The 22,913-nt window shown below is 43.5% G+C and overlaps 2 protein-coding genes across 8 annotated transcripts in view; both read right to left on the bottom strand.

Annotated features, from left to right (window-relative positions):
• Positions 1-5,832: 5,832 nt before the first annotated feature.
• On the bottom strand, positions 5,833-11,965 carry tomm20a (translocase of outer mitochondrial membrane 20). Its single transcript, XM_021564585.2, has 5 exons — positions 11,712-11,965; positions 11,119-11,162; positions 10,690-10,771; positions 6,690-6,832; positions 5,833-6,414 (listed from the first exon to the last, which is right to left on the bottom strand). Exons 1-5 carry the CDS (start codon positions 11,833-11,835, stop codon positions 6,370-6,372), a joined length of 438 nt encoding a protein of 145 aa, XP_021420260.1. The 5' UTR covers positions 11,836-11,965; the 3' UTR covers positions 5,833-6,369.
• A 6,094-nt stretch (positions 11,966-18,059) lies between these two features.
• Positions 18,060-22,913, bottom strand: part of arid4b (AT-rich interaction domain 4B) — a 214,190-nt gene continuing 209,336 nt past the window's right edge. For all 7 annotated transcript variants that reach the window (XM_036945928.1, XM_036945930.1, XM_036945933.1 and 4 more), the window contains 2 exons: positions 21,915-22,061; positions 18,060-18,728 (listed from right to left, as the gene is read on the bottom strand). In XM_036945928.1, coding sequence (XP_036801823.1) covers positions 18,586-18,728; positions 21,915-22,061 — 290 coding nt within the window. In that variant the 3' untranslated portion in view covers positions 18,060-18,585. The remainder of the gene's footprint in view (positions 18,729-21,914; positions 22,062-22,913) is intronic.

Here is a 22,913-nt window from a genome sequence, read left to right as displayed (position 1 = left end):
CAGTCAATAATACAGTATAAACAAGTCTATATACAATGTGAGCAAATGAGGTGAGAAGGGAGGTAAAGGCAAAAAAGGCCATGGTGGCAAAGTAGATACAATATAGCAAGTAAAACACTGGAATGGTAGTTTTGCAATGGAAGAATGTTCAAAGTAGAAATAAAAATAATGGGGTGCAAAGGAACAAAATAAATAAATAAATTAAATACAGTTGGGAAAGAGGTAGTTGTTTGGGCTAAATTATAGGTGGGCTATGTACAGGTGCAGTAATCTGTGAGCTGCTCTGACAGTTGGTGCTTAAAGCTAGTGAGGGAGATAAGTGTTTCCAGTTTCAGAGATTTTTGTAGCTCGTTCCAGTCATTGGCAGCAGAGAACTGGAAAGAGAGGCGGCCAAAGAAAGAATTGGTTTTGGGGGTGACTAGAGAGATATACCTGCTGGAGCGTGTGCTACAGGTGGGAGATGCTATGGTGACCAGCGAGCTGAGATAAGGGGGGACTTTACCTAGCAGGGTCTTGTAGATGACATGGAGCCAGTGGGTTTGGCGACGAGTATGAAGCGAGGGCCAGCCAACGAGAGCGTACAGGTCGCAATGGTGGGTAGTATATGGGGCTTTGGTGACAAAACGGATTGCACTGTGATAGACTGCATCCAATTTGTTGAGTAGGGTATTGGAGGCTATTTTGTAAATGACATCGCCAAAGTTGAGGGTTGGTAGGATGGTCAGTTTTACAAGGGTATGTTTGGCAGCATGAGTGAAGGATGCTTTGTTGCGAAATAGGAAGCCAATTCTAGATTTAACTTTGGATTGGAGATGTTTGATATGGGTCTGGAAGGAGAGTTTACAGTCTAACCAGACACCTAAGTATTTGTAGTTGTTCACGTATTCTAAGTCAGAGCCGTCCAGAGTAGTGATGTTGGACAGGCGGGTAGGTGCAGGTAGCGATCGGTTGAAGAGCATGCATTTAGTTTTACTTGTATTTAAGAGCAATTGGAGGCCACGGAAGGAGAGTTGTATGGCATTGAAGCTTGCCTGGAGGGTTGTTAACACAGTGTCCAAAGAAGGGCCGGGAGTATACAGAGTGTTGTCGTCTGCGTAGAGGTGGATCAGAGACTCACCAGCAGCAAGAGCGACCTCATTGATGTATACAGAGAAGAGAGTCGGTCCAAGAATTAAACCCTGTGGCACCCCCATAGAGACTGCCAGAGGTCCGGACAACAGACCCTCCGATTTGACACACTGAACTCTATCAGAGAAGTAGTTGGTGAACCAGGCGAGGCAATCATTTGAGAAACCAAGGCTGTTGAGTCTGCCGATGAGGATGTGGTGATTGACAGAGTCGAAAGCCTTGGCCAGATCAATGAATACGGCTGCACAGTAATGTTTCTTATCGATGGCGGTTAAGATATCATTTAGGACCTTGAGTGTGGCTGAGGTGCACCCATGACCAGCTCTGAAACCAGATTGCATAGCAGAGAAGGTATGATGAGATTCGAAATGGTCGGTAATCTGTTTGTTGACTTGGCTTTCGAAGACCTTAGAAAGGCATGGTAGGATAGATATAGGTCTGTAGCAGTTTGGGTCAAGAGTGTCCCCCCCTTTGAAGAGGGGGATGACCGCAGCTGCTTTCCAATCTTTGGGAATCTCAGACGACACGAAAGAGAGGTTGAACAGGCTAGTAATAGGGGTGGCAACAATTTCGGCAGATAATTTTAGAAAGAAAGGGTCCAGATTGTCTAGGCCGGCTGATTTGTAGGGATCCAGCTTTTGCAGCTCTTTCAGAACATCAGCTGAATGGATTTGGGAGAAGGAGAAATGGGGAAGGCTTGGGCGAGTTGCTGTTGGGGGTGCAGTGCTGTTGACAGGGGTAGGAGTAGCCAGGTGGAAAGCATGACCAGCAGTAGAAAAATGCTTATTGAAATTTTCAATTATGGTGGATTTATCAGTGGTGACAGTGTTTCCTATCTTCAGTGCAGTGGGCAGCTGGGAGGAGGTGTTCTTATTCTCCATGGACTTTACAGTGTCCCAGAACTTTTTTGAGTTAGCGTTGCAAGAAGCAAATTTCTGCTTGAAAAAGCTAGCCTTGGCTTTTCTAACTGCCTGTGTATAATGGTTTCTAGCTTCCCTGAACAGCTGCATATCACGGGGGCTGTTCGATGCTAATGCAGAACGCCATAGGATGTTTTTGTGTTGGTTAAGGGCAGTCAGGTCTGGGGAGAACCAAGGGCTATATCTGTTCCTGGTTCTAAATTTCTTGAATGGGGCATGTTTATTTAAGATGGTTAGGAAGGCATTTTTTTAAAATATCCAGGCATCCTCTACTGACGGGATGAGGTCAATATCCTTCCAGGATACCCCGGCCAGGTCGATTAGAAAGGCCTGCTCGCTGAAGTGTTTCAGGGAGCGTTTTACAGTGATGAGAGGAGGTCGTTTGACCGCTGACCCATTACGGATGCAGGCAATGAGGCAGTGATCGCTGAGATCTTGGTTGAAGACAGCAGAGGTGTATTTAGAGGGGAAGTTGGTTAGGATGATATCTATGAGGGTGCCCGTGTTTAAGGCTTTGGGGAGGTACCTGGTAGGTTCATTGATCATTTGTGTGAGATTGAGGGCATCAAGTTTAGATTGTAGGATGGCTGGGGTGTTAAGCATGTTCCAGTTTAGGTCGCCTAGCAGCACGAGCTCTGAAGATAGATGGGGGGCAATCAGTTCACATATGGTGTCCAGAGCACAGCTGGGGGCAGAGGGTGGTCTATAGCAGGCGGCAACGGTGAGAGACTTGTTTTTAGAGAGGTGGATTTTTAAAAGTAGAAGTTCAAATTGTTTGGGTACAGACCTGGATAGTAGGACAGAACTCTGCAGGCTATCTTTGCAGTAGATTGCAACACCGCCCCCTTTGGCAGTTCTATCTTGTCTGAAAATGTTGTAGTTTGGAATTAAAATGTCTGAATTTTTGGTGGTCTTCCTAAGCCAGGATTCAGACACAGCTAGAACATCCGGGTTGGCAGAGTGTGCTAAAGCAGTGAATAGAACAAACTTAGGGAGGAGGCTTCTAATGTTAACATGCATGAAACCAAGGCTATTACGGTTACAGAAGTCGTCAAAAGAGAGCGCCTGGGGAATAGGAGTGGAGCTAGGCACTGCAGGGCCTGGATTCACCTCTACATCGCCAGAGGAACATAAGAGGAGTAGAATAAGGGTGCGGCTAAAAGCAATAAGAATTGGTCGTCTAGAACGTCTGGAACAGAGAGTAAAAGGAGGTTTCTGGGGGCGATAAAATAGCATCAAGGTATAATGTACAGACAAAGGTAAGGTAGGATGTGAATACAGTGGAGGTAAACCTAGGTATTGAGTGATGAAGAGCGAGATATTGTCTCTAGAAACATCATTGAAACCAGGAGATGTCATTGCATGTGTGGGTGGTGGAACTAATAGGTTGGATAAGGTATAGTGAGCAGGACTAGAGGCTCTACAGTGAAATAAGCCAATAAACACTAACCAGAACAGCAATGGACAAGACATATTGACATTAAGGAGAGGCATGCTTAGTCGAGTGATCAAAAGGGTCCAGTGAGTGGAGAGGTTGGTTGAGGGTCACGGCGATTTAGACAGCTAGCCAGGCCATCGGTAGCAAGCTAGCATAGGATGGAGGTCTGTTGTTAGCCACCTCTTGCGTTCTGTCAGTAGATTAGTGGGGTTCCGTGTGGTAGAGGGGATGAATCCAAATCACACAACAACAACAAAAATAAGAACAATAGATATAGTTATAGAGGCCCGAGAAGAAAACATAATAATAATAAAAATAAATAAATTGTCCGATTGTCTATTCAGATAGCAGCCGGTAAGACAGCTAACGGTTAGTGGGCCGCAGATGGGCGTTCAGGTAACGTCGCGACAGAGGAGCCAGCCAGATCTCCTTCAGGTAGATAACGTCGGCAGTCCAGTTGTGAAGGCCCGGTGGGGCTCCGCGTAGGCAGTGAAACGGGTCCGGATAGGTGACTGCAGCCCAGGGGTGAATGATGGAACTCAGGAGTGATTGACGGAGCTTGCTAGCACCGGAACAATCGATGTTTGCTCCGGAATCAACGAAAGCCGACTGTCACACGGATAGCAGCTAGCTAGCTGTGAGATCCGGGTATGAATGTCCAGAGAGCATTTGAAATCCAGGGACATGGAGAGAAAAATTGGTCCGGTATGTTCCGTTCCGAGCCGCGCTGCACCGTACAAAACTGGCGATAGATTTTCGAGCTAAAGGATAGCTGATGACCACAAACCGTGGTTCGCTGAATACTAACGATTTGCCAGTAAAGAAGCTAACTAGCTTCTGGATTAGCTTCTGGGCTAGCTCCTGGCTAGCTTCTGGCTAGCTTCTTGGAGTTCCTGGCTAGCTTCTTGGAGGATTACAGATCTGAGGTAAATAATACTTTTTTATAAATATAAATTGGTGAGGCTGGTTGCAGGAGTGTTTTGAAGATGAGTTGATGGAAAATAAAAAGTATGTGAAAAAAGTTGTAAATATATATATATATATATACACAGGACACGACGAGGACAAAAGACGTCTAAACTGCTATGCGATCTTGGAGTGTGAGATAATGGTGGTACCGGCATCAACAAATATTGGGAAACAGCACCATCGTGCAGGACACATTCTCAGTACGATAACCTAGAATGTGTTACAGGATGTGAATTTGGTGTGGTTTAAATGCCAGGATGTGAATTTGGTGTGGTTTAAATGCCAGGATGTGAATTTGGTATGGTTTAAATGCCAGGATGTGAATTTGGTGTGATTTAAATGCCAGGATGTGAATTTGGTATGGTTTAAATGCCAGGATGTGAATTTGGTGTGATTTAAATGCCAGGATGTGAATTTGGTGTGATTTAAATGCCAGGATGTGAATTTGGTATGGTTTAAATGCCAGAATGTTACTTATTTCAGCCCTTCATCTAGTACAATTGGATGCACATTGGAAGAAGTGGGCTGCGAGTGATAGGCCCTAGTTCTCTTCAAGTGCTAGTACATTACTCCATCCCCAGCAGAGCAACTCCCTCCTATATTACTCCATCCTCAGCAGAGCAACTCCCTCCTATATTACTTACTCCATCCTCAGCAGAGCAACTCCCTCCTATATTACTCCATCCTCAGCAGAGCAACTCCCTCCTATATTACTCCATCCTCAGCAGAGCAACTCCCTCCTATATTACTCCATCCCCAGCAGAGCAACTCCCTCCTATATTACTCCATCCTCAGCAGAGCAACTCCCTCCTATATTACTCCATCCTCAGCAGAGCAACTCCCTCCTATATTACTCCATCCTCAGCAGAGCAACTCCCTCCTATATTATTCCATCCCCCTCCTATATTACTCCATCCTCAGCAGAGCAACTCCCTCCTATATTACTCCATCCCCCTCCTATATTACTCCATCCTCAGCAGAGCAACTCCCTCCTATATTACTCCATCCCCAGCAGAGCAACTCCCTCCTATATTACTCCATCCCCATTGTAGAAAGCTGCTCTGTTCACTAGTATGACCATAAATGGTGCTCAACTATCAGGCCTTCTGAGATTCCCTGGCTGTCCATCTACTACCACACTGTGCTGCTCAGGCTGAGTCTCCAGTGGCTCAGTCCCAAATCTGCTAGTGCTGCCTTGCCCCAGTCCCAAATCTGCTAGTGCTGCCTTGCCCCAGTGGCTCGGGGGAAAAATACTGATAAAATGGTGTCCTACCCAATTCAATCTGTAAACCGCAACTAAACATGACCATTCTGGCACCATTCTTCATGCATTGCTACTGCCATCTAGTGGCCATGCAGACTACAGAAACAGACAAATACATTCTCACATTTTTATTTCATGACTTGGATTTCAGAATTACAAAAAAAAAAAAAAAAAATATTCCACTGACATCTTAGAAAACAATCAACCTAATAAAGATAGAGTCCACCTCACAGTGAACATATACATGACAGGGACAAACAGAGCCAACCTCTTTACAGTGTTTCATGTATAAACAGGGAAAAATGTACTCTGCAGCATCACATTTTGAAATGCTGCTTAATCTAGTTAAAAAAAACAAAAATAATACTCACTTTGTTTAGGCTAAATAAAACACATTTAGTTTGTCAAGATCTTAGAATCTGAGACGAGGGCTACTGCATAGAACATGTTTTACAGTAGACTGAAGAGGGGACACGGACAGGACTTCTTATACAGATAGCACTGAGGCATGGGGGGAGGGTACAGTCAGCCGATGTCCTGGTTGGTGAGAAAGACATCCAATGGCAGCCATCTTGACTAAGGCCACACAGCCAGTCAACAGCCACACACGCAGTTGTACACTGTTTCACACACAAACCTCACCAGCTCATTCACTCAACGTCATCTTCTGCCAAACTCTGAGCACTCACGATTCTCTGGAAGAAAAAAAAAAGAAACTTCACTGAACTCCTCAGCCACAGTCAGACCTGAATCGTGACAGTCTAATAAGTGACATGAGAATGAAACTGTCTGTCGAGAAAACTGACAAGATTAATGACCTGTTCTTTCAGCTCTAGGACATATTTAAGCCATTTTGGTGCCACTCCAACCCCACCCTTGGCCAAAGTACCCAAAAGCATTGCTACATTCTAAATGTGGATATCGGAAGAGAGACCTAGCGTCTTCCGTGGGAGAGAGCCTCCTCACTCACCTGGCTGATGGTGGGCAGTTTGGTGAGCAGCATCTGGAACACTGGAGGAGGCAGAGTCTGCTGTAGCACCTGGAGCAGCTGCTGGGGCTGACCACACACTGCTATGGCATTTGTTAGATGGTCTACACCCGTCTCACAGTCTCCTGTTGGGGTGGTCGACATGATTAGGTCAGGTGGTATTACTTCCTTCAAGCTACGGCCCAAACAAGATATTAATACCACCTCAGCTCTTACGCTAGCCACTTTCCCCTCGGGGGAATCACGATCGAAACTGGACGCAGTTTGCCATCTTAACTTATTGGTGACAAGGGGGGGGGGGGGGGGGGGGGGCAGTATTGAGTAGCTTGGATGAATAAGGTGCCCAGAGTAAACTGCCTGCTACTCAGTCCCAGAAGCTAATATATGCATATTATTAGTAGTATTGGATAGAAAACTCAGAAGTTTCTAAAACTGTTTGAATGATGTCTGAGTAGAACAGAACTCATATGGCAGGTGAAAACCTGAGACAAATCCAACCAGGAAGTGGGAAATCTGAGATTTGTAGTTTCATTTAAGAGATTGCCTATCCAATATGCTGTGTCTATGGGGCCAGATTGCACTTCCCCAGGGTTCCAGCAGATGTCAGTCTTTAGAAAGTTGTTTGAGGCTTCTATTGTGGAAGGGTGTTGAATAAGAGCTGTTGTTTCAACAAGTAGACTGGGCTGTGGCCAATCAGTTGTTTACTGCGCTGTCACGCGGGTGCCCCTTTCCTTCTTTTTCCTCTGTAATTAATACGCTATTGTCCGGTTAGAAATGTTATTATAAAAAGACCCTAAGGATTGATTGTAAACATTGTTGACATGTTTCTACAAACTGTAATAAAACTTGACTTCGTCTGGATTTTGCGCTCGCACATTGTGCCTTTGGAATAGTGAACTACAGAGGTATTTGGACGTAAATCGAACAAAGCAAACATTTATTGTGGGAGTCCTGGGAGTGCATTCCGACGAAGATCAGCAAAGTTAAGTGAAGATTTATAATGCTATTTAATGACTTGACGACTCCACAACTTCGCGGGTAACTGCATGGCTTGCTTTTGTGGCTGAGCGCTGTTCTCAGCTTTTGCCGTAAAGCTTTTTCTTTTTTTAAATCTGACATCACATTAAGAACAAGTTTCTTTAATTCTATGTAAAACATCTTTCAAAGTTTGAGTATTTCTGTTATTTGATGTGGCTGTCTGTCGCCGGATGTTTGAGGCATTTCTGAACATGTCGCCAATGTAAACTAAGTTTTTTGGATTGTTTAATTGTAACAGATTGTTTAATATAAATATGAACTTGATCGAACAAAACACACATGTATTGTGTAACATGATGTCCTATGGGTGTCATCTGATGAAGATCAAAGGTTAGTGATTCATGCTATCTATATTTCTGCTTTTTGTGATACCTCTGGATGGAAAATGGCTGAATGCTTTCTGTGACTAGTTGCTGACCTAACATAATGAATGATATGTTCTGCTTTCGCCGAAAAGCCTTTGAAATCGGACACTGTGGTTGGATTAACGAGAAGTGATTCTTTAAAATATGGGTTTGGGAATTTTTATTATGAGATCTGTTTTGAATTTGGCGCCCTGCACTTTCACTGGCTGTTGGCGAGGTGGGATGCTACCGTCCCGAACGATCCCAGAGAGGTTATTAAGTGGAGGTCCAATTCACTAATGTTGCATCCTCGGCCCTCCATTTAGCTCGAGGGAGCGAATGAACAACTTTGGTAACTTGCAGGGTTGATATGACCCACAAGTCAATTCGAACTGTAAATCAAATTTAAAAAAACAAGGCTGCATTTTCAGCAAGATTTTTTTAGATAACAAACACTACCAGTCAAAAGTTTTAGAAAACCTACTCATTCAAGATTTCATTTACCATTTTCTACATTGTAGAATAATAGTGAAGACATTAAAACGATGAAATAACGTGGAATCACGCAGTAACCAAAAAAAAAAAAAAGTTTAACAAATCAAAATACACTGCTCAAAAAAATTAAGGGAAAACTAAAATAACATCCTAGATCTGAATGAAATATTATTATTATACTTTTCTCTTTACATAGTTGAATGTGCTGACAAAGTCACAATTATCAATGGAAATCAAATTTATCAACCCATGGAGGTCTGGATTTGGAGTCACACTCAAAATTAAAGTGGAAAACCACACTACAGGCTGATCCAACTTTGATGTAATGTCCTTAAAACAAGTCAAAATGAGGCTCAGTAGTGTGTGTGGCCTCCCTACAACGCCTGGGCATGCTCCTGATGAGGTGGCGGATGGTCTCCTGAGGGATCTCCTCCCAGACCTGGACTAAAGCATCCGCCAACTCCTGGACAGTCTGTGGCGCAACGTGGCGTTGATGGATGGAGCGAGAAGGGCAGCAGAACATTCTCCAGACTGTCACATGCTCACCTGCTTTCATCTGAAGAGCACAGGGCGCCAGTGGCGAATTTGTCAATCTTGGTGTTCTCTGGCAAATGCCAAACGTCCTGCACTGCTGTAAGCGCAACCCCCACCTGTGGACGTCTGACCGTTTTAGCAGACACATGCATATTTGTGGCCTGCTGGAGGCCATTTTGCAGGGCTCTGGCAGTGCTCCTCCTGCTCCGCCTTGCACAAAGGCAGCGGTCCTGCTGCTGGGTTGTTGCCCTCCTCCACATCTCCTGATGTACTGGCCTGTCTCCTGGTAGCGCCTCCATGCTCTGGACACTACACTGACAGACACAGTAAACCTTCTTGCCACAGCTCGCATTGATGTGCCATCCTGGATGAGCTGCACTACCTGAGCCACTTGTGTGGGTTGTAGACTCCGTCTCATGCTACCACTAGAGTGAAAGCACCACCAGCATTCAAAAGTGACCAAAACATCAGCCAGGAAGCATAGGAACTGAGAAGTGGTCTGTGGTCACCACCTGCAGAACCACTCCTTTATTGGGGGTGTCTTGCTAATTGCCTATAATTTCCACCTGTTGTCTATTCCATTTGCACAACAGCATGTGACATTTATTGTCAACCAGTGTTGCTTCCTAAGTGGACAGTTTGATTTCACAGAAGTGTGATTGACTTGGAGTTACATTGTGTTGTTTAAGTGTTCCCTTTATTTTTTGAGCAGTGCATTTTATATTTGAGATTCTTCAGAAAAGCCACCCTTTACCTTGATGACAGCTTTGCACTCTTTGGCATTCTCTCAACCAGATTAATGAGGTAGTCATCTGGAATGCATTTCAATTAACAGGTGTGCCTTGTTAAAAGTTCATTTGAGGCATTCCTTTCCTTCTTAATGCATTTTAGCCAATCAGTTGTGTTGCAACATGGTAGGGGTGGTATACAGAAGATAGCCCTATTTGGTAAAAGACCAAGTCCATATTATGGCAAGAACAGCTCAAATAAGCAAAGAGAAATGACAGTCCATCATTACTTCAACACATGAAGGTCAGTCAGTCCATAAAAATGTAACTTCGAACGTTTCTTCAAATGCAGTCACAAAAACCATCAAGCGCTATGATGAAACTGGCTCTCATGAGGACCTCCACAGGAAAGGAAGACCCAGAGTTACCTCTGCTGCAGAGGATAAGTTCATTAGAGAGTTAACTGGCTCAGAAATTGCAGCCCAAATAAATGCTTCAGAATTCAAGTAACAGACACATCTCAAAAAAGCAACTCTTCAGGAGACTGAATTAGGAAATAAATGCATAAAAATGATTACAAATCCATCAAGAAAAAAAATGGCTGACACAGGTCCCTGGGCTACAGATCTCTAGTTTGATAGAGCACCATTGCTTTTTCCAAAAGCTAACATTAGCAACCAGGAGGTTTATGAGAATGCACAGTTGGACATTGGAACAGACACTAATGCCACAGCTATTCCAGACGGGGTCAATCTGAGTTCAAGCCTGTTCTTAGTAGTGTTCAGGACTGGGTGTGTATGAAAGACCAGGTGATGGCCATGGAGACAGGGGGTGACAGCTCACCTTGTGCTAGTAGCTCCTCTCCCAGTTGGATCTCCTCCAGGAAGAACTTCTGTACGGCTTCTGCATCCTTCAGGTCAGGTAGCTAAATGGCAGACAGGTTAGCAGACAGTTAGTACTTTTTAGAAGGCTTTGTCTTCCCCTGTACTAACTTCATATCATCTCGGTGCTCCTGAGTGGCACAGTGGTCTAAGGCACTGCATCTCAGTGCTAGAGGCATCACAACAGACCATGGTTCGATCCCGGGATGTATCCCAACTGGCAGTGAGCCGGAGTCCCATAGGCCGGCATACATTTAACCCAGTGTCATCCGGGTTAGGGGAGGGTTTGGCCTGGGTAGGCCGTCATTGTAAAATACGAATTCGTTCTTAAACCGACTTCCCCAGTTAAATAAAAATACATTTGCCCCCTGGTCTGGCCATTGTTTCTTACCCTTAGTACAGTCTTCTCTTGGGAAGACTTCTGTTTACTCCTGCCTGTTGAAACAATGTCCTATTTGATGACTGGTATGCTAAAGAAAAAACGAGTGGCTTGCAGAGAAAGATGTCAGTTACATGGAAGGGCTAAGACGAAGAAAATAAATTAAAAAGGAGTCGGGATTGTTTAAACCAAACATTATATGGTGGACACTAACGTTACTAGTCTATGTAGGAGAGTTGGTTGACTTAACTAGTTATGTACACTAAACATATACACACACACACACACACACACACACCACCATTGACTTGCTTACAAAAACCATTGACAAACCATCCTTAATATTGGATTGACCGGACTGCAGATGAATCAATGTTATCCAACGCTAACTGGCTAAGCGGATATGGTGGCACTTCGCTAGTTACCTATTGACTAGTTAACCAACTCGTAACTAGTTAGCAATAACATAACCCAAATACAAAGCTAAGCGTATACTTAATGCAGTTATGTCACGCTAGATAGTTAGCCAAACATTTGTAAACTAGCTAGCCATTTTGTCGCAGGTATAAAAACACGTGACTTGCCAGTTCGCTAACATGACTTACGTTCTTGTAGTCTTTTCTTGAAGTTCGGGTCACTTCGTCGTTTTCTATCGAAATAAACGCAGTATCCAATGAACAGGGCTCCAGCCACCCCAGCGACCATGGTGCTGGTTTTAGCCCCCATCATGTCCGGAGAGCAGAGTAGACACACCACTAAGTTAACTAGCCAGCATGCTAGCTACTGACTCTTCCTGTGAAGGACACTGACTGCGCATGATCCCATCTTGCGTCACTGGACTCACACCTGCGCAGTGACTACAGCTGATTTATGATTTATTACATACAGCTGATTGAATATTTAGTTGATTTATTACATACAGCTGATTGAATAATTAGTTGATTTATTACATAGAGCTGATTGATTATTTAGTTGATTTATTACATAGAGCTGATAGGTGAAATAGTGAGCAGGGCCGTCATTCGGGTAAAACGGTTTACCGTGTAACAACCAAATGGAACAAAAAGAAACGGGGGAGGGACCTACCTGAATGTGTCCAATAGAAACTCTCGTTTATAATTGCAAAACGTTTTCCGTTCGGTGTTAATATTTTCCGTTCGGTGCAAAACCTTTTGCAACAGAAATCGTTACACCCTAGAGTTCAAGGGTTTACTTTACAGAAGGCAAGTGGATTTGCCATTTATTTTCAGTTACTGAAATTATTTATTTTGTTATTACTGTAGTATGAGTACACTACTACCAAGTACAGTCATCAAATCATTCCTTCTCAATGTTAGAGTTGACCATAATACATTTTGGGAGACTCTCCAGAGCCAGTGCATTCAACGAAGGTGGGTAAAGGCAACCACATTATCCACAGATTACAGCCGTTACAAGTAAATCTAGAGACGTGCGTGTTGAGCAGATAACATGGCACGTGACCAGACCAGACCAAAGACAATACAATGAAGTTCAAACTATGGCATTTATTTCAAACAGAGGCTTCTTTCTTCTTTACGTTTTTTGCTTACATTTGTACAATAAATTACACATGTATGAATGCCCATTTTCTGACGGGCCTAATAAATACTATAGAGTTTTTTTTTTTCATAAGCTTTATCTCTCTCTCTCTCTATCTCTCCCAGACCATTCCATAGAGGTCTGTGAAACTGTACAAGTTGGAAAATACCATAACCGTCTTTTCAAAACCGCTAAACCCAGTGAGCAAAATCGGGTTGAAAAGACATCAACCAAAAATAATGCATTTTCAACATCTTGTGCTCATAGGGTATGCTTCTGATACAAGCACAAGCTAACGTAAAAACAACACACACACAAAAAAAACGAATTAACAAGCCAAGACAGAGAACAAAGCAAATAACCAGTCTAGGAAAAAAAACAAAATTCTGAAAACCTCAGAACAAAAAAGTAAACAAAAAAACAAATGAAAAACCAAATAAACCTTGTACCCAAATGGCACCCTATTCCCTATATAGTGCACTACTTTTGACCAGGGCCCATAGGGATCCATTTGGGACGCAAGCCCTTGTCCCCCCCAGTGAGGACCAGAATGAGAAATGAACGGGGAAAACAACATACATGCGTCGACCCTCCTCACTATGTTCCCTAATGAAACTACATGTTGAAACAGTACGACTGCCTGTACACAAAAGTACACGTTATCATTATGAACAGTGGAAGATATTAAATAGCTCGACTCAAATCACTCTTGTTCTCAATATACAAATGTATAACAAAGGCATACAATTACATACAAGTGCCAAACAAACAGACATAATATCATACAGTAGGGATCTATACAAACTACGCATCCCAAATGGAAACCTTTCCCCTTTATAGTGCACTACTTTAGACCAGGGCCCATAGGTAGTGCACCACTTCTCGACCAGGGCCAATAGGGAATCCCATAGGTAGTGCACTACTTTTGACCAGGGCCCATAGGTAGTGCACTACTTTTGACCAGGATCAATAGGGAATCCCATATATAGTGCACTACTTTTGACCAGGGCCCATAGGTAGTACACTACTTTTGACCAGGGCCAATAGGGAATCCCATAGGTAGTGCACTACTTTTGACCAGGACCAATAGGGAACCCCATAGGTAGTATACTACTTTTGACCAGGGCCCATAGGTAGTACACTACTTTTGACCAGGTCCAATAGGGAATCCCATAGGTAGTGCACTACTTTTGACCAGGACCAATAGGGAACCCCATAGGTAGTATACTACTTTTGACCAGGGCCCATAGGTAGTACACTACTTTTGACCAGGACCAATAGGGAATCCCATAGGTAGTACACTACTTTTGACCAGGGCCAATAGGGAATCCCATAGGTAGTGCACTACTTTTGACCAGGACCAATAGGGAACCCCATAGGTAGTATACTACTTTTGACCAGGGCCCATAGGTAGTACACTACTTTTGACCAGGGCCAATAGGGAATCCCATAGGTAGTGCACTACTTTTGACCAGGGCCAATAGGGAACCCCATAGGTAGTATACTACTTTTGACCAGGGCCAATAGGGAATCCCATAGGTAGTGCACTATAAATGGAATAGGGCAGATGCAACCAAAGGGAGGAAACACTGGAGTCTGAAATAATGGCTGTATACACATACAGCACTTTGTTGTCATAAATACACAGCTACAATATTGTTTTCACCATTATCCTGGTCAGATTATAGAGAACAGAACCAAAACATGATTATTTGTTGGTATGGGTGGGGGGGAGGGGGGGGGGGGGGGGGGTTAAGAGTTGGGTAAAACAACATGATTATTTGTTGGTATGGGTGAGGGGGGGGTTAAGAGTTGGGTAAAACAACATGATTATTTGTTGGTGGTAGGGGTGGGGTGGGTTAACAACATGATTATCTGTTGGTATGGGTGAGGGGGGGTTAAGAGTTGGGTAAAACAACATGATTATTTGTTGGTGGTGGGGTGGGTTAACAACATGATTATTTGTTGGTGGTGGGGGGGGGGGGGGTTAACAACATGATTATTTGTTGGTGGGGGGGGGGGGGTTAACAACATGATTATTTGTTGGTGGTGGGGGGGTGAAGAGTTGATTAAAAGGAGAACTGGTGAGGATTTGGAAACACCATCGATGACCTTCATAACTTTACTGTCAATGTATTTCACTTTATATTTTCTATATAATAATCTTGGAACAATCAATTACACATCTGGGACACATTCTTATTAGATTTCTAAATGTCTTCTGCAGCATAACAAACTACTATAATCTGTGCAGACTACTATAATCTGAACAGACTACTTTAATCTGAACAGACTACTTTAATCTGTGCAGACTACTATAATCTGAACAGACTACTATAATCTGAACAGACTACTATAATCTGTGCAGACTACTATAATCTGTACAGACTACTATAATCTGAACAGACTACTTTAATCTGTACAGACTACTTTAATCTGTGCAGACTACTATAATCTGTACAGACTACTATAATCTGAACAGACTACTTTAATCTGTGCAGACTACTATAATCTGAACAGACTACTTTAATCTGAACAGACTACTATAATCTGAACAGACTACTTTAATCTGAACAGACTACTTTAATCTGAACAGACTACTATAATCTGTACAGACTACTATAATCTGTACAGATTACTATAATCTGAATAGACTACTTTAATCTGAACAGACTACTTTAATCTGAACAGACTACTATAATCTGAACAGACTACTATAATCTGAACAGACTACTTTAATCTGAACAGACTACTTTAATCTGAACAGACTACTATAATCTGTACAGACTACTATAATCTGTACAGACTACTATAATCTGTACAGACTACTATAATCTGAACAGACTACTTTAATCTGAACAGACTACTTTAATCTGAACAGACTACTATAATCTGTACAGACTACTATAATCTGTACAGACTACTATAATCTGAATAGACTACTTTAATCTGTAGGGGTAAAGATTTGATAAGAATGCTGAATCTGTATAGACTCATCAAATCTCACCCCTACAGGTTATAGAAGAACACAGGACTGATGAGGAGTTGGAAACATACTGGTAGAACACCTACTGTTTTAGTATATTTCTCTTGGGATAATCAATTACAAACCTGGGAATTATACATTATATATATTACTATATACACTGAACAAAAATATAAATGCAACATGTAGAGTGTTGGTCCCATATTTCAGCTGAAATAAAAGATCCCAGAAATGTTTATTTCTCTCAAATGTTTACATCCCTGTTAGTGAGCATTTCTCCTTTGCCAAGATAATCCATCCACCTGACAAGTGTGGCATTTCAAGGAGATTAAACGGCATGATCATTACACAGGTGCACCTTGTGCCGAGGACAATAAAAGGCCACTCTAAAATGTGCAGTTTTGTCACACAACACAATGCCACAGATTCCTCAAGTTTTGAGGGAGCGTACAATTGGCATGTTGACTGCAAGAATGTCCATCAGAGCTGTTGCCAGATAATTTAATGTTAATTTCTCTACCATAAGCCGCCTCCAACGTCGTTTTAGAGAATGTGGCAGTATGTCCAACCGGCCTCACAACCGCAGACCACGTGTATGGAGTCGTGTGGGTGAGCCGTTTGCTGATGTCAAATTTGTGAACAGAGTGGCCCATGGTGGCGGTGGGGTTATGGTACGGACAGGCATAAACTACGGACAACGAACACAATTGCATTTTATCTATGGCAATTTGAATGCACAGAGATACCGTGACGAGATCCTGAGGCCCATTGTTGTGCCCTTCATCCGCCGCCATCACCTCATGTTTCAGCATGATAATGCACGGCCACATGTCGCAAGGATCTGGTCACAATTCCTGGAAGCTGAAAGTGGCCCAGTTCTTCCATGGCCTGCGTACTCACCAGACATGTCACTCATTGAGCATGTTTGGGATGCTCTGGATCAACGTGTTCCAGTTCCTTACCAATATCCAGCAGTTTCACACAGCCATTGAAGAGGAGTGGGACAACATTCCACAGGCCACAATCAACAGCCTGATCAACTCTAATCAACAGCCGGATCAACTCTTTGAGAAGGAGATGTGTCTCGCTGCATGAGTATCTGGTCACACCAGATACTGATTGGTTTTCTGATCCACGCCCCTACCTTTTTTCATTTACGGTATCTGTGACCAACAGATGCATATCTGTATTCCCAGTCATGTGAAATCCATAGATTAGGGCCTAATTAATTAATTTCAATTGACTGATTTCCTTTAAATGAACTGTAACTCGGTCAAAATGTTTGAAATTGTTGCATGTTGCTTTTCTATTTTTAGTTCAGCATATTTTTTAAAGGCAGAATGCTGTGTAGTTCCCCTTGGCAGCTTGTCATTGAATTCATAGGGTGCTTTCTCCTCCATCTGGAGCGTCTAATGTAGATCATCTGAACGGCGTGATAAAAACACTGATTAGAAATCCAAGAACCATGAGTTGAAAAGACTGATAAACCGACAAGATACAACGTTCTCCATTAGGTTTCCTTCAACCTGCCAGACATCTCCATCATTACACATGTATGTATATACTACCATATTAACTGGGTACCTTATTAAGGAGCAGACAAAGGGCTTGTGTTCCAAATGGAACCCTATTCCCTATATTGTGCACTACTTAACACCAGAGCCCATAGAAAGTAGTGCACGATATAGGTAAAAAGGGTTCCATTTTGGGACTCATTCCTATAGACATGAGATCCTGGCTGACAGAAATAGATTAGTCCTCTCCACCTCTACAATCATTAGGAATATCAATATAATCACATGAATATCTTGCTAGAAACGATCAATATCTGTCATGTACACAGTCACAGGCCTGGCCGGAGCAGTCTGTCACTCATGCAGTCCTCTGAAAGACGGACCGTTTTTAATTTCTAAGAACCATCAGGACTAAGAGAGTCGGACAGGAGGGGGAATGTTCCCTCTTAAGAGGTGTCTTGGGGTTAGACACAATAACAAGGCCCTAACAGTAGTCTCATGTTCATCAGCTTCATGGCTTCACTTCTCTGGATCTCTACAGTAGACCGACATACGAAGCCTCTCTCTCCTCCACACAGCGCTTACAGACCACGGTCACGGGTCAAGATAAGAGTACCATTCGAAGGCGTGGTAGCTTTAAGAAGTGAAGACGGACACAGAGAGAAATGCATGTGTTCCAACAGTACACACACTACAAGCGTACGTTTTAGTATGTACATCATCATGTGACTTTGAGCCTTGTGTATACACAGGGCTACATAGGACAAGGACCTTGATGACACAGTACACACCGTCGTTCAACCCAATCTAAACTACCTCGAGATGGAAAGAATCACTATTGCTTGAAGAAAACAACGCTAAGAAATGTTTATCAATCAATTGAAAGAAAAACATACTTTTGTACTTTTTTTTTTGGTTGGTCGTTGTATTCTTCCCCCTCAAAATCTTCATAAAAGTGCACTTAAGTGCAATTAGCTTGCCAAGGAAACAGCTGTGGATAGAAAATAGTGTTTGTTTTGTCTTGTTGGTCTGGTTGTCTGTGTTGCTGTATCCCTGTGGTTGTTCCAGTATAGAGATTGTGTTGTCTGTCCTGCTGGGAGGGAGTTGGAAGTAGGGGTGATGGGGCCATACTGTTGGAAAGGGGCTCTGGGGTGGAGAGGCATGGATAAGAGTGGAGGTTTAAGTGGGGGCATTGATAACTGGGTGCTCTCCGGTTTGAGGTGGGGATGTACTGAGGCTTTGGAGTGGAGGCGTTAGTGGTAGGGATGGGGCTTTGATGGGTGTTGGGGGTATTTTGGGATGGGGACCAGGGTGGTGCTGGTTAAGTGCTCAGTGCTGTGTCCTGGGCCTCAGAAGGTTGGGAGGGGAGAGGGGTTGTCCTAGGACTCAGAAGGTTGGGAGGGGTGAGGGGTTGTCCTGTCACCTACACTCTACAGACACCACAGAGTTCTGAGAGGAGGAAGAGGACGACACAGGAGTGTCGGCTAGCGTCAACATCACTGCTGCTGTTAGAGAGCTGGAGGACGGGGACGAGGAAGAGGAGGAAGACGCTGCCACCATACCTGGAGAGAAGAAACAACATGGTGGTCAGAAACAACATGGTGGTCAGAAACAACATGGTGGTCAGATGGAGCAGAAACAACATGGTGGTCAGATGGAGCAGAAACAACATGGTGGTCAGATGGAGCAGAAACAACATGGTGGTCAGATGATGCAGAAACAACATGGTGGTCAGATGGAGCAGAAACAACATGGTGGTCAGATGGAGCAGAAACAACATGGTGGTCAGATGGAGCAGAAACAACATGGTGGTCAGATGATGCAGAAACAACATGGTGGTCAGATGGAGCAGAAACAACATGGTGGTCAGATGGAGCAGAAACAACATGGTGGTCAGATGATGCAGAAACAACATCGTGGTCAGATGGAGCAGAAACAACATGGTGGTCAGATGGAGCAGAAACAACATGGTGGTCAGATGGAGCAGAAACAACATGGTGGTCAGAAACAACATGGTGGTCAGATGGAGCAGAAACAACATGGTGGTCAGATGATGCAGAAACAACATCGTGGTCAGATGGAGCAGAAACAACATCGTGGTCAGATGGAGCAGAAACAACATGGTGGTCAGATGATGCAGAAACAACATGGTGGTCAGATGATGCAGAAACAACATGGTGGTCAGATGGAGCAGAAACAACATGGTGGTCAGATGATGCAGAAACAACATGGTGGTCAGATGGAGCAGAAACAACATGGTGGTCAGATGGAGCAGAAACAACATGGTGGTCAGATGGAGCAGAAACAACATGGTGGTCAGATGATGCAGAAACAACATGGTGGTCAGATGATGCAGAAACAACATGGTGGTCAGATGGAGCAGAAACAACATGGTGGTCAGATGGAGCAGAAACAACATGGTGGTCAGATGGAGCAGAAACAACATGGTGGTCAGAAACAACATGGTGGTCAGATGGAGCAGAAACAATATGGTGGTCAGATGGAGCAGAAACAACATGGTGGTCAGATGGAGCAGAAACAACATGGTGGTCAGATGGAGCAGAAACAACATGGTGGTCAGATGGAGCAGAAACAACATGGTGGTCAGAAACAACATGGTGGTCAGATGGAGCAGAAACAACATGGTGGTCAGATGGAGCAGAAACAACATGGTGGTCAGATGATGCAGAAACAACATGGTGGTCAGATGGAGCAGAAACAACATGGTGGTCAGATGATGCAGAAACAACATGGTGGTCAGATGGAGCAGAAACAACATGGTGGTCAGATGGAGCAGAAACAACATGGTGGTCAGATGATGCAGAAACAACATGGTGGTCAGATGGAGCAGAAACAACATGGTGGTCAGATGATGCAGAAACAACATGGTGGTCAGATGGAGCAGAAACAACATGGTGGTCAGATGATGCAGAAACAACATGGTGGTCAGATGATGCAGAAACAACATGGTGGTCAGATGATGCAGAAACAACATGGTGGTCAGATGATGCAGAAACAACATGGTGGTCAGATGGAGCAGAAACAACATGGTGGTCAGATGATGCAGAAACAACATGGTGGTCAGATGGAGCAGAAACAACATGGTGGTCAGATGATGCAGAAACAACATCGTGGTCAGATGGAGCAGAAACAACATGGTGGTCAGATGATGCAGAAACAACATGGTGGTCAGATGGAGCAGAAACAACATGGTGGTCAGATGATGCAGAAACAACATGGTGGTCAGATGGAGCAGAAACAACATGGTGGTCAGATGATGCAGAAACAACATGGTGGTCAGATGATGCAGAAACAACATCGTGGTCAGATTATGCAGAAACAACATGGTGGTCAGATGGAGCAGAAACAACATGGTGGTCAGAAACAACATGGTGGTCAGATGATGCAGAAACAACATGGTGGTCAGATGGAGCAGAAACAACATGGTGGTCAGATGATGCAGAAACAACATCGTGGTCAGATGATGCAGAAACAACATGGTGGTCAGATGGAGCAGAAACAACATGGTGGTCAGATGATGCAGACAGCCACAGTTTTTCCTAGCCACCGTTCTTCTGCACCTGCATTGCTTGCTGTTTGGGGTTTTTGTACAGCACTTTGTGACATCAGCTGATGTAAGATGGGCTTTATAAATACATTTGATTGATTGATTGATTAATCTACAGCCACGAGACACCGTGCCTTCAGAAAGTATTCATACCCCTTGACTGATTCCACAGTTTGTTGTGTTACAGCCTGAATTCAAAATAGATTTTTTTTAAATTCACCAATCAACACACAATAGCCCATAATGACAATGTGAAAACATGTTTTAATACATTTTTGCTTTGTTAAGTCAGATGAGGTGCTGCGATGAACAGCAATCTTCAAGTTTTTCCAAGGATTTTCAATGGGATTCAAGTCTGGGCTTCTGCTGGGCCATTCAAGGACTTTAATCTTGTTCTGAAGCCATTCCAGCGTTGCTTTGACTGTATGATTGGGGTCATTGTCCTGATGGAATGTAAATCTTCGCCCCCAGTCTAAGGTCATTTTCACTCTGAAGCAGGTTCTCATCAAAGATTAGCCTTTATTTGTCTCCTTTCATTGTTCCCTGGATCCTTACCAGTCTCCCAGTCCCTGCCGCCGAAAACCATCCCCATAGCATGATGCCGCCACCACCATGCTTCACGGTAATGTTAGACGGGTGACGAGCTGTGCCTGGCTTTCTCCAGACATAGTGCTTTTCATTCAGGGCAAATAGTTAACTCTTTCCCTTATGATCTCAGTCTTTCACGTACAAACTCCAGGCGTTCGGTCATGTGCCCTTTTTTCTTAGGAGTGGCTTCCGTCTCACCACTCACCCATTGGTGAAATGCTCAAGGATTATAATAGCAAAGGGGTCTGAATACTTAGGCAAATTAGATTTCTGTATTTAATTTTCAATAAAAACCTGTTTTCACTTTGTCATGATGGGGTATTGTGATGTCATGATGGGGTATTGTGATGTCATGACGGGGTATTGTGATGTCATGAGGGGGTATTGTGATGTCATGATGGGTGAGATTATCATTTTTTAAATGCGTTTCTAATTCAGGCTGTAAAATGTGGAATTAAGTCAAGGGGTATGAATACTTTCAGGAGGCACTGTACATCTACAGCCACAAGACATACAGGGATAAACTCAAAAAGGTCTGTCGTGGTTCTCAGTCCGGAGTTACAGTACATGGTACATTTTATTTTTGACTCACTCTCTCTCTCCTTCTTCTTGATGCGTTTGCGTCGTCGGTCGATGGAGGCTACCTCAGACTTGAGGGACAGGTAGTGGTTCCTGATGTCCTGCAGCTTCTCCTGGAGGAAGGAGATCCTCTCCAGACTAGACATCTTGTCCAGGTCCGCTAGGTGAGGAGAGAAGAAGAGATATGAAGACCGGTTTCAGCGTGAGTTAGAGTGACAACAACATGTTTTAAAGGCCCAGCGCAGTCCAAAATGAGATTTGCCTGTGTTTTATGTATATTTCCACACTATGAGGTTGGAAAAATACGGTGACATTATGAAAATGACGATAATAAGTGTAAGTGCGGTTTGAAAAGACAACCTGAAATTTCAGCCTGTTTTGGTGGGATGGTGTTTTGGCCTGCCTGGTGACATCACCATGCAATAAATGTGTTAATACACCCAGAGTTCCCAAATCTTTCTGCCAATAACAGCTAGTCTTCCCCTCCTCAATCAGACCACTTCTAGAAAGACCTGGCTAAATTCATGCTTGAGAAACAACATTTAAAAGTCAGGACTCAGTGGGATGGAGATAAACAACATTTAAAATACATGACTCAGTGGGATGGAGAGGAACAACATTTAAAGGAGAGGACTCAGTGGGATGGAGAGGAACAACATTTAAATGAGAGGACTCAGTGGGATGGAGAGGAACAACATTTAAAATACATGACTCAGTGGGATGGAGAGGAACAACATTTAAAGGAGAGGACTCAGTGGGATGGAGAGGAACAACATTTAAAGGAGAGGACTCAGTGGGATGGAGAGGAACAACATTTAAAGGAGAGGACTCAGTGGGATGGAGAGGAACAACATTTAAAGGAGAGGACTCAGTGGGATGGAGAGGAACAACATTTAAAGGAGAGGAGCAACATTTAAAGGAGAGGACTCAGTGGGATGGAGAGGAACAACATTTAAAGGAGAGGAGCAACATTTAAAGGAGAGGACTCAGTGGGATGGAGAGAAACAACATT

The sequence above is a fragment of the Oncorhynchus mykiss genome, chromosome 16, assembly GCF_013265735.2.
Source record: "Oncorhynchus mykiss isolate Arlee chromosome 16, USDA_OmykA_1.1, whole genome shotgun sequence".
Taxonomy (NCBI): Eukaryota; Metazoa; Chordata; class Actinopteri; order Salmoniformes; family Salmonidae; genus Oncorhynchus; species Oncorhynchus mykiss.
Note: the sequence above shows the minus strand (reverse complement) of the source record. Positions and strands in the feature narration are given on the sequence as shown.

Bases quoted from the DNA above. Each gene is read 5' to 3' on its own strand.
- tomm20a (XM_021564585.2), bottom strand. From the start codon at position 11,835: ATGATGGGGGCTAAAACCAGCACCATGGTCGCTGGGGTGGCTGGAGCC. The intron at 10,772-11,118 runs GTAAGAAACAAT...TCTGCCATTTAG, and splicing joins AAGAGAAGACTGTACTAAGG to CTACCTGACCTGAAGGATGC. The intron at 6,415-6,689 runs GTGAGTGAGGAG...TTTTTCTTCCAG, and splicing joins AACTGCCCACCATCAGCCAG to AGAATCGTGAGTGCTCAGAG.